This window comes from Athene cunicularia, assembly GCF_003259725.1.
Source record: "Athene cunicularia isolate RWA chromosome 12 unlocalized genomic scaffold, athCun1 chr12_part1, whole genome shotgun sequence".
In the NCBI taxonomy this organism is placed as follows: Eukaryota; Metazoa; Chordata; class Aves; order Strigiformes; family Strigidae; genus Athene; species Athene cunicularia.
In genome coordinates this window covers 20,049,074-20,061,554 of record NW_020799116.1, presented here as the reverse complement: position 1 = coordinate 20,061,554, position 12,481 = coordinate 20,049,074, and the positions used below count along the sequence as shown (strand labels likewise).

General features: G+C 36.6%; 1 protein-coding gene across 1 annotated transcript in view; it reads right to left on the bottom strand.

The window, feature by feature from the left end:
• The window catches only part of IARS (isoleucyl-tRNA synthetase), a 107,992-nt gene that overhangs the window by 64,329 nt on the left and 31,182 nt on the right, over positions 1-12,481 (bottom strand). Inside the window, exons 12-14 of the mRNA XM_026857429.1 lie at positions 9,440-9,562; positions 7,946-8,037; positions 3,377-3,475 (exon numbers count right to left, since the gene is read on the bottom strand). Of these exons, the coding sequence (XP_026713230.1) occupies positions 3,377-3,475; positions 7,946-8,037; positions 9,440-9,562 (314 nt within the window). The remainder of the gene's footprint in view (positions 1-3,376; positions 3,476-7,945; positions 8,038-9,439; positions 9,563-12,481) is intronic.

The following is a 12,481-nucleotide window of genomic DNA, read 5'->3' as shown; positions in this document are numbered from 1 at the left end:
TTTATACCAACTCTGAACTCTGTGATGACAGGAATTAGTCCTATATTATGCAAGACAACCTAAGGTAACACGGTTTAGTTGCTTGTCTGTGGTTACACAGGAAACCCTCTTTCAACAAATCATAAGATGATAGTTACAACAATTAAGGCTGAAATCCAGACCACCTGCACCAGGGACCCAGCTGTGGTGCTGCATCTGGCTCTTCACATCAATGGAACAGGAAACCAAGGTCTGACAACCCCAAATTCTGCAGCAGCCGAATTTGCCCCTCTATCTCAGGAACAGTAGTAGGTTGTCTGAACATGAAATACAACATATTGTTCTTCTTAATTTTATTTTATTTTTTATATCCTCTTCTCACGGTTGTGTGGTAAACATTCAGTATGGGATCTTGGAGTAAAGACTGAAACACAGCCTCTTAAATACTGTTCCAATTCTGCATTTCCAGCAACATCCAGCAGAAGTTACTTTCCACTCCAATCAGAGTAAGGTTGGGAGAAAGAAAAGAGGGGGGTTTTGGTTTCTGATTTTACAAAAATGCTGGCGCATGATTGTAATAATTTCTGAAAGCTATAGTTAAGTTCATTTTGAAAAATGAAGATACAGTTGCTGGCTTTAATAAATTTTGAGTAACTACGGTTTTATCAGTAGGCTAATTCATTAGAAAACTAATTAGAAATGCAATCAGGTTGCAAAGTTTGTCCAACTATGTTTAATACACTTCATCAAAAAGGGTATCTATAAAGAGTGCAGCTATTCTTAAGGGACAATACACCTATCAGTCATTTATAGGAATAAAAAAAAGCAACACAGTCAAACTCATTTTGCAAAGGTTAATATAGTCTGAAAAACATTTATCCCCAATTTTCTCATTTTCAGGACATGCTGAAGCCCCAGAGAGTCCAAAAAGATATTTTTAAAAAGCTAGGCGTTATTTCTGTGACACTTTCAGAGATCAAGTCTATTCAAAAGCAAAAAAAGTAGGTTTTGCGAAGGATGGAGTTCCCAAAATTTAAATAAATTAATATTGAAGAAGGCTAGCATTCTCAACTCCATCTTAAGAAGTTACATCCCAAATAAAACTGACATCAGTGCAGAATACAGAAAGAAAGCCTTAAAAGTAAAACCTTTTCCTTTTAAAAGGTTAGATTTAAAGCCATCTTTACATAACAGAAGCCATCTTTTTGCAAAGGCCATCAAGTATTCAGACTAGTAATTATGAAATCACACTCTGGAAATGTGTATTAATGTTATTTTATTAATAACTTAGAGATAATACATCTCTATTTGTAGCCATAGTCCCTACAGAAAGATTCTCAACACCTCTAAGACTGTACTGTTTTGAGAGAAGTCCTGAGGAATCAGTTTTATGTTCAATTACACAATTAATGTTGAGACTCAAGAATTGCCTAAAGGACAAACAGTTTCATTCCAACCATGTTGACTGTCGCCAATTAATACAATCGCCTGGTCTTCCCACACCACCTTTGCACCAGCAGCTCTCACATTTGGTTTCACTTTTATCCCCACTACTCAACACTTACAAAAAGCAGCATTTCAAACCCAAATATGTGGATGAGGTAGGGTTCAAACAGCTTACTAATTATTACTGATGTGTCCCGGATGAGTGGAGGTCACTTAGCAGTTCTTCCTGAAGCTTTGCTTCTGGAAAAGCAAAACTATCTCAACAATTCAAATACCTCCTTAATAGGATCACTACATTTTTCTTATGTTCATGTGAAAATTAAGTATGCAGGTCTACTGTCAGTCATCAAAACAGTAAAAGCATCTTGAGATGGCTAATTAAAGCTAAGAACAAACACTTTCACCCCCTCTCCAGCTTATTTTTCCCCCAAAAGAAGGATCACAGTATGTTCTGTTATGGAAAACAGAAAGCAACACTTACTAATCTATAAAGTCTTCTTACATATCCAGACTGGGCAAGTGCTTATTGGCAAGCCAACACTGCAGCATTTTTGAACAGTCTGTATCATGGATCCCTAACTTTTTCCACATATTCCAATATTTACAGTGCTTGTACCACGTAAGCAGTTATGCAAAAGCTGCTCATGGAGAATTTAATTACTAACTACTGTCCACGAAAAAACGCAGCGTAAGCTGTATTTGCTCACTGGAAGTTGAGTCACCTTCTTTAACATCATCTCAGTTGCTGAGCAGAGGCACACAGTGTGGAATCCCACCTCTCCTGGAGTCCTCATACAGAACAACTGAAACAGCACACAGTACAACTGAATGAGGCTTTCACCTCTGCATTTCCACCACCTGGTCTCAACTCCCCAGGTACAAGTTATTAAGAGAAAAGGGGAAATAAAGGTTATGGAGGTGGAGGAGATAGGGTCCTTTTGTTACTAACACACCATAAACCCATGACTGACTTTCCAAATAGCTACCATCACCAACATTTCCCTCTTCCTGCTAATTTAATAGCGTACTGAAACAATTTAAAACTTATTTGTTATTTTCTAAAATAAATTTCACACACATATTTTTCACAATTTGTATATACATATAAATATTTAAATTTTTGCCATCAGTAGAAAATTTTTATTTAAACCTCTGAAACTGAGCTTACTTACAACTATTACCTCAGCTACACCAGCTAGGTTGGGATTTTTGTGCATGCTTTGCAGGGAGGGTGGGTCAGGGTGAGGGTGTTGGTCTTTTTCTTCAAATGCACCTATGACAAAGTAATCTACCTTATCTGTAATAACTAGATGAAAAGAAAAAAGAATTTGTTGTCTAAAAATTAGTTTAATTTGGAACAATATATATCCAGGATTTAGCTGCCTAAATTCTTCTTTCTAGCAGACCCTTCTGGGAGGCTTAACTGTGTGCTTCCATGCTTCTGCATGTTCATTTTTTCCTTGCAGTTTCTCTCATGCTGAATTGCTTAGGATGGTGTAACATGATTTGATGATACTTTTAATGATCCTGCAATGTATCTGACTGTAAATTATTGGTATGTATTCAACCTTACTTACACCCTAAGATATATTTCTGACTGGGGTTTTACACAAGCAAAGAATGCCTTCTTGACACAAGAAAGCAGTGTGCAAACATGTTCAAGCACTGGGATGATAGGCAATCAAGCAGGTTATACCTGCTTATGCCAGGAAAACTATCCCATTGCTCTACCAGTTGGAGGCACATTTGTGAAACCTGAGATAAAACACTTCAAAACTGGTGATCAGCCCCACTCCAGTAACATTGGCTCAGAAAGACAGAATGGAAATAAGGAAATACAACATTAAGTTAGCACACTAGAAGTGAAACAGAGCTTTGTAGAGTTCCAGCACACACACCCCTACACATCCAACCCTGGGCAAAGAAAAAATATATAGGCAGGAGGCATTACCAGTAGCACTGGGCATTATTCTCTAGGAGTTTCTCCACCATATGCTCCACTCTTACAAACCAGCTTGGCACAGCTTTGTATATCAATGGAGTATCTGACCTGTAGAGGGAAGGGATCAAAACAAAAAACATTTTCAGTGCCACATTATTTATAAAAGTACTCTGTAAAATGTATTTTTTAACACCATAGTTCCCTTTCCACAGACTGAATGCATTGTTCCTGAAATATTATCACAGTTACAAAGGTTGGGTTTTGTTCTGGTTTTTAAATTAAACTGTTACATTTAATGTGAGCTACTATTTTAAAATCAAATCTGAAAAAAAAATTTAAAAGCCTTCAAGCCCGGCAATTTAAGGAGTTTGTACACCAAGAGAAATAATGAGAACATCCAAATGATACTTAAATTTGAAATTTATGTTCCTACACAGTACAACAATATGAACTTCAGTAGCTATTAAAACGAGTCATATTGAAGTCTTCCACATGAGCTCATTACATATCTTTTTTATGTGTTTATCTACCTGAAAACATTATGTTATGTTTCACTATTTGCATTTAGAAGAATAATAATAAATCGTAAAGATGAAGTAGCAGTACCCAGAGTTAACTAGAAGAATGTCCCATTCCAGGAGGAGAAGGAAAGAAAGAGATCCAGATAAGCATTTAAAAATCAGAAAAGTCATAAAAGTCATAAGCATATAAAATCCATAAAGACATTCCTTACTTCAGCATTCAGTGAATCAAAACCCATATGGCATGGGAGCAGTTTCAGAACTTGGGATTGCTTTGAAATGGTAACACTACAGGGCAGAGTGTACAGACTGATAAATTCCCTAAATTACCTAGTAAGATTAGTACCTCTAAGCAACTGACTGCATTGTGTCTCAACCCAGTCTCTTACTCCATAATACAACTGCTGAAGGTCTTGATAGGTTATTCAAGTAGCATACATCGTTCTGCAGGATCCAGTGATGAAATAGTGGGTAAAAGTCATTACAGGAGAATAAGGACATTTCTAACCCTTCACATTCATCACAATATTCTACCTTGAAAAGGGAGATTGAGCCCTAGGGGATGGAACCTGTCTATGTACAGAACAGCTTCAATGACACTGGGACAAGAAGCTCCTTCTCCCTTAGTATCAATCCATCCCACAAAATGTTTCTGAATATATTACTTTTATTTAAGTCACTTTGCCTCAGACCTTGGAAATATAATTGCTCAGCAATAAATCACTAGCAAAGACCCTAAGAAACTACTGTTACCTCCTACATGCAGTCATTACTGTAAACAACCCATCCTAAATGTTTAATTCATTTTACTTATATCCATAGTGGGGAGTCACTTGAAATGCACAAACTACTGGAGATTATGATGTAAACTAAAATTGCTACTGTGGGAGCACTTCCTATAGGTACACCTGCCTGACCAACAAAAGAAAAGACAACCCACATCAAAGGTTGTTCAAACCTTGAAAAACTGCATTTTAAGTTTTAAAATGCAAACTTTTTGCACAAAGACCAATAATAAAAAACATATCCTTTCTCATAATACTGTATTTCAGAAGATTTCCCTTTAATAAGGAATTATTATATTTATATAATTCATATTTTTCCCATATAAAATATAGATTTCAATCTGTATCTTCAACTTTACAGGAAATGGTTAGGAGATAAAAGTAATAAGGTAGTAGTGTTCTATCTATATAATACTTGATAACTGTTCCAAAGCACCCACAGAGCAGTCTCCACCTATGTGAAGGTAGTAAGAAAGGGAAGGTGGCAGTTTCCCTGAATATGTTCTTTCTTCTAGCTACGCTGCCAAGCAGTACCTCAGCAGGAGACAAAAAGAGAACAATATACTGAAAATCTGCCCAACCAGTCACATCTTACACGTTTCTGCCCCTCATGACTGATGAAAAGGTTGAAGAAACTCTTTGCTGTAGAAGCAAGTAAGAAATACCCATTACTGTATTCCATCAATACAACACAAAGGGAAAACCACCCAGACAGACTTTAAAATCAGAGACTGATGCTTACAAAATTCCTGCCTAAATACTCCTGTCTCAACTGAATGATGTTTTTTTCCCCTTATAAATATATCCTTTAGAATTTTATCAAAGAAATCAAAGCACCTGAGCAAATTGCCTGTGCCTTAACAGTGCCACAAAATTATCATTCTCCGAATACAGTCTTGATACTTGAAAAGACAAAGATCAGAAAGAGATTCTCTGTGGACACTACACACTCCCAGTATTTCTCTCATGCCTGTTTTGGACTGCACAGCTGTTTAAAACAAGTTAGTGTTATCTTATTCCCATTCCGTTTTCTCATAATTTAGGAAACAAATGATAAATAACCAGCCACATGATATGAAAGGTGCATCTTGGCTTTGCTTTCACTGGCTTGAACAAGACAAAGCTCTGTGTCTGTCAGTGAGAGAGCTTCCCAATATTGCTTCCTAATAGAATGGCATGCAGTGGCTGCCATGGACACTTCAGCTGTTGTGCTAGTGACCTTTGCTATCTCAGTTGTTCAACTGCTACCCAGACCACAGAGACTCTCAAGATCTCACATGCACATAGAGGAGTTCTGGCCAGTGATTTCCATCTGCAGAAATTCCAATGAAGATAAATTCCAACTTAAAACTATCTCCTGTGTACTTACTAAGTTGTTATAGTTTTCCCCTCTCAGATTTTAAAGTTTGATGATATGTAAAAAGAGGGAAAATACCTGAACATACTAAGGACTCAAGAACTGCCTGGTTTCAGGGAAAACCATGAACAACAGTACATTAAGTAGAGGAGTCTGACTTCAAAGTTTTCTTACATTAATCAAAATAACTTCTAAAAAAACCTTCTAACTATGTTCAAAGTTAAGAACTACTCTTCTACTTTTAGCATATTCCAATTATGGTTTGATTTGTGATGGCAGTGAAATGAGCTTTTCAAGTAGAATCCATTATTCTGTTCTTCCCACCAGATAATTTGCTGCTAGGTGCTGCCTGCAACTTATCATCAATCAACAAAAATGTCAACAGACTGGCAGGATTAAGTATGTTCTATAGAATCAGCATTTCTACATGACTGGTTTGTCTCAGAAGGCCATGACTGTTCATTTGAATTGCTACATAAGTAGAACACAAGCATTGCGTGGCTTTGGGCTGCCATTTTCCAAAAACTGTCCCAAACCATCAAGGGCATAACACTTGAAGAGTAATTCCCCTTCATCCTCTAGGTAGCTGTTGTAAAGTAACCAATCATGCTATTCAAGAGCAGGTAAGGGTTATTCTTGCTATAGATCAAAGATAAATGCACACTGCTGAAACACCTCACCTTGCAGCATTAAAGCTAGACAGAGAAAAAAAGTTTTTATCACAGTTATTTCAGTACAAGTGCTGTAAGCATCAGATATGACTTTAAATGTTTAAATTGTTTCAAATATGAAATTAGGTATTTTATTTTTGCAAGTGTGTCTTTACTTTTAATAAAAGTTTAATAAAATATTCCTATAAAGTTTCTTTTTTAAAATTTTATACTGTTCAGTGATTTTTTTTTCCCCTCAATTTGTGCAACAGCAATTGTATACATTTAAAAACAGAGAGAACACTATTAAAAACATGTTCCATTTCTAGATTAAATTTATCTAGCCTGTATTTCTCTAAACTGAAACTGCTTAGTGTGTACCATACTAGAGACTTGCAAAGTCCTCCTTCAATCTCTGCAGAATTCCCAGTTTGACAAGGAAGACTCATGACAGGTCACTGTGCTGAACTACCTACCTGACATTCCAGAGCTAATTCTGAATTTCTAGTTGACAAAACACAAACATTTCTAAGTCATCCCCACAGATATTATAAACATGTCAACTGCTATTTCTGATCAGAGACACCACCATTGTCTGTGGACTCAATTCAGGAATGACTGAGTAGAAGAACATATTTATGTATTACACTTACTACCCACTCCAGTGAATAAATTCAATCTTTGCTTTTAATCAACAGTACAGATGTTTCCACATTATAAGCAACAGGGCTCTACCAGATGCCAAAGAAAGAAGTAATTTTACAAGATTAAAAAGAAGTAACTATGATAATAGCTATAATACAGCCATTTTATCCAAAACATGGAAAGTTTGAACACAAACATTTAAAGACGTTCTGCAATATAGTTATTTGGATAAAATTCAAAGGGTACCAAAATATTCTTTTCCACCACTCAGTACTTAACTGCTTAGAAAATAAGCTTTTTTAGACTTATAGCCATCTTCAACAGGCAGTTAGCAGTACTACATGCAACACTAAAGAATGATAAATTCAAACTACAAAACCACGCTGTAAGATCATAATAGGAAAAAATTTTCAGCACTACACAATTTATGCGAAAAAAAAAAAATTACTGGATTACTAAAACAAAATTGGAGCTCTCCTAATTCAATATTCTTGATTCCTGTTACTTTTAGTCAAGTTAAAAAACTTAAGTAGGTCAAGTGAGGGGAAAAATGAGACAAACCTGAAGAACTACTCAGTTAGAATCCTCAATCTTAAAGCCGTATGCACTTCTCTCCTTACCTCCAGCAGAAAGGATAGCTGTGCTTAAAACTACTGCTGTGAACCACTCTGCCTTTCTCTTTCAGTAATTTAATGATGTTCTTATCTGCATCCTAAAAAGACAGAACAAAAAATTTTCCTTGGAATACAAGTTTCTCTATTTCAGTAAGCTACTACAGGATTTGTCTCCAATACCCAAATTAAGGAAATCCCTACAAATAATCCAGTATTTACACACAAAAAACACATCCATTTACTGCAGAGGTACTGTGAAGCCCTAAATTCAGAAAGTTATTTGCTCTCCAAATCCTGGTATACAGACCTTTTTTGCCCTTAACTCCGTTTCCACATACACATAACTGTGTACCAAATTCAAATTTTCTATAGCACTAATACAAGCCAGAACTCATTAATATCTTAAATCTTTCATTGAGTTTTCTGATTTTGTGGCAGGAAGTCACATTGTGCTTCTTACCCAATGTTTAGACTTCACTACGATACATTCCTCTAGTGTGACTACAGTTAGAGAAGTTGAAGCATCTTTTATAATATCTTACTAATTAAACAGGACTTGCAGTCTAAGCTGGAAGTGGAAGTTGTACATTAATAATCGAAGACAATCTACTGAACAAACAAGTGTCAACATGACATTAAGGAAGGGAAAAAAAACATACAAAGATTTATGATACAGTAATATTCCTAAACTAAGAATTATGCATCATGAGAATATTTTCCAAGATACATAAGTGCAGATCCCTACCAGCAAGAAGCTGAACATGTAGCTTCTGCTGTTCTCTTATTTGCCTTAATATACAGCAGGAAGCAATGATACCTGAGTTCAAAGGCAACACAAGATTTTAAAATCTTTTTCAAGTAAATTGTGTTTACAGGAACATGCTTTGCTAACTGTAGCAGCAGAAAATCAACTGAAAACATTTTGTTTTCTGAGCACATGGCATTAAGGAGGCATTCCTTTCTATGGATTTGTGTCTGTAGCAACCCAGAGTTCCTGTGCATTCCTTTTACATGGATTCTCTTGCATCTATTGGCAAGTAAATTCTCATTGCAACATGTCCCACAAGTGAGGAAAATGACTGGATTTCTCCCCTCTAACAAGTCGTGTTAAACTAACTGGCTGGTATAAACTTAATGACGACATCTGTGAATTCAGAAGTCATCCAGAGGTAAGGGAGGCCTCTGCACACTTGCCTAGAGACTGCATGCATAACATTTCCCTAATAAGCAAGGAAAAAGTGAGACTTTTTCTGCAGTGGATGCAAACAGGAGATAGTCCTCTTCCCCTTCACTACTAGATACACTGTATTACTTACACTTTTTCAGATACTGCAATAAATAGTTGCAACATTGTTGCAGATGTTAAAACAAATTTTTATTTTTCCAGCTACCAAGGACACATTGAAGACAATACCACTTAGGGAAAGAAAAGAACACTTTTATCATATATAAAATTCATCTTGAATAAACTAGTAATTTACTTTCTCCAAGACCACTAACCTTCACATACTGTCCAGCAAAGTCAGTCACTTCTGCTGTGAAGCAGCCTGACGCATCAACAGGACAAACAGGCACAGAATCTTTCTGAATGATATTAAAATCCATGCAGACTCTGTAATCATCCTACAAAAAAGACAAGTGCCAAGTTACAGAAATACAAAATACTGTTTCAAATATCCATCCCTGAAAAAAGAAATTAAATATTAAATAGAAAACGTGAAGACTGGGCAAGGATAGCAAAATAACATTAACTAACCCAAAATATGCACAGAAAAGATGTATTTACAGGATTATAGTTTTATTCATCAGAGAAATGATGATTTCTTCAAAATATATGTGTTCGCTCACCTAGCAGAGGGGTTAGGTGCACAAGCTTCTGTGCATATACATATACATGCATATATATACACACATATTTTATATGTGTACACACATACATACATGTAGTCAACACCTTCAGGCTACTGTTGCACAGTACAGCAACTGACAATCTCTATGTCATGCTCTTGTACTAGCCAGAGACTTGTGTCTGTTTAGCACACAAGCCTGCATGGCATTTTTCAGAAGGCACATTGATTTAATCAACTTAATTCTGGAACTCCACATAAGAAATCCCATTTTCTGAACGTCTTAATGATCCAAAGCCTTTAAATCTGTATTTCTCAATCTTTGTTGGCCTGTATGCAACACTGCTGACCAAGACCCACACATGGACATGACAGTTTATTTTCCTGGACAGCCTCCATTTAAATTCTTAATTTCCTGTAGCAGTAAGAAAAAAAAAAAAAATTAGAAAAAGAGGGTCACATCAGACTTTCCCAAACATTACTAAATAATGACAGTATCTTAGAAAAAAATAAAACAAAATTATCCGGGGAATAGAAAAGTTCAGATTTTAATTTCATGTCTGAAGTCAAAGTAAATCCCTGTCTTAACCACCTATCACTCCGTATTACCCCCTTCCTTGCCCTAAGGCAAGAGAATATTATTGGGGGTGGGAGGGGAAGGGAGAAGGGGATGGTTGCAGATCAGTCACTTTCAGCACATTCACAAAATCACTGTGTTTTCCTCAAAGAAAAAGGCCCTGTCTAAGCCTGCATCAAGTCAGGTTGCTTTTGTTGAGTTTTAGAGGTTCCTGTATTGCTGCTCTGCTAAAATGGAGGAAACTACAGACTTCAGGGACAAAACCTGAAATTTTGTGTAGTGTGAAACAGTGACCCTGTCCGCCAAAACTGGCAGTAATTTATCTGTTGCCTTCCTCTATGCCTAGAGCTCATTTACCTTTCATAAAACACAGTAGCTATTTCATAGGAGTTGCACTCTAAAGCAATTTATCCACCTTGATCAAGGAGGCCACAACAGAAGCAAGTAAATAATAATTAAATAAGCAAGTTCTCCACAGCTAGCTGAATTCTCCTTTCCTAGATATAAATAACATGGGCAAGTCAACTTTGGAGCATAGAGCAGGGTTTCCAGATGCTTTTGGTGGTCCTCATCCTGCCCCTCCAACCCTACCCACTGTAGTTACCAGCTCCCTCAAGCCAGATCTGGCAGATGTTGCCTGTTGATCCACAGTATATTTTACAGTGATGAAACCATAGCAATAGTGAAGTTGGTTACTTCATGTACCAAGGCATTAGACGTAGAAACAAAAAACCACTTCAGCTAAAGCATTCATTTACTCTAGACTATAGTGTCTGTCTACTCTCCAGCAGCTGCAGACAGCCATCACCATTATTCAGCCTCCACTTGGTCAACTAGCTTCTTCAGTCAATAGATTAACTGAGATAAGCCCATTCTCAGTTGACCTTTCATCAGCTATTATTGCTGAGATACAGCAAGCAGACTGTGGTGTTTAAGACGTAGGCCAGATGACAGAACTAACGTCAGTTCTGATTTGGCAGCGAACTGTAACAGGCTTTGAAGAAGCAGCCAGGGAAGACTACAAAGCTTGGCACACTCACAACCTAGCTAAAATATAATAACAAGCCTTCCACTTCGCAGGACCTAGGTCAAGAGGTGGCTCAGTATGATGTGCATTGCTGATGCAGCCAAAGATATATGAAGGGCTCTGCTATTTTGGTTTTCTACAGTTAGTTCCTTTCTTTTGAGGAAGTCAAACTTGAATTTAAAAGCTTTCCAGACTGACCTGTCATTTGATTTAATGAAGATTTGCTTCAGTAACCATAACCCAAGAACATATTTGGGGACATACAGGACTCCACAAATGCTAAGTTCCACTGGAAAGCTTAGACAAAATTTCAATTCTTTCTGGGATAGAAGTCGTTATGTTCACTTTTGTACCCCGCCACAATCACATCTCTCAAAAAAAAATAACAAATAAAAGTTGTAATACACAAAATGAATGAAGCAGAAGCTATTAAACTGCTCATTGATGAGAACAAAGCTTTTCTATCTGAAATTTAAAAAAACCTCAAACCAATAAAAACATGAAATCAAAAGGTTCACCTTCAGCACCTCTTTGCAAAAAATCAAGTATACTTTTGCAATTTACTGAAAAGAAAGTGTACCGGTAATGCATCTACGAAACTTCTGTGACTCACTCTGAGCAGGCAGTAGAAGTATAGGGCTTGTATGCAAATTAAAGTGTTACTAAAGCTTTTTAAATTGAATGTAGATACATCTACATATGATTAAATGCCTGAGCAGCTGAATTTTAGTGTCATGTTAATCTGGAAGTGCAATGAGTTTACAGAGGTTTTAATACAGGTTTGTCGTGTTCTGTGAGCTTTAATTTTGATGCCTTTTGAAGTGAAATAATAGAGTGCTCTGATATTGTGTGGCAGCTTGTAGGCAAAAGCATCACACAAGACAGTGAAACTACATATCCTGGAACTAAGTAAAGGTGAATTTCTACTTTAAATTTTGTTGGAGAAGGATACATTTCTAAGTTATCAACAGTACAGAATAGGTATCAGTAAATAGGATTTTAAAAACCTTGCTTTCTATCCCTATTTATCAAAGGAACTTACTTATATTAAGGGGAAGGGATAGAGACAAGATACAACGCTTCCTGTGAAG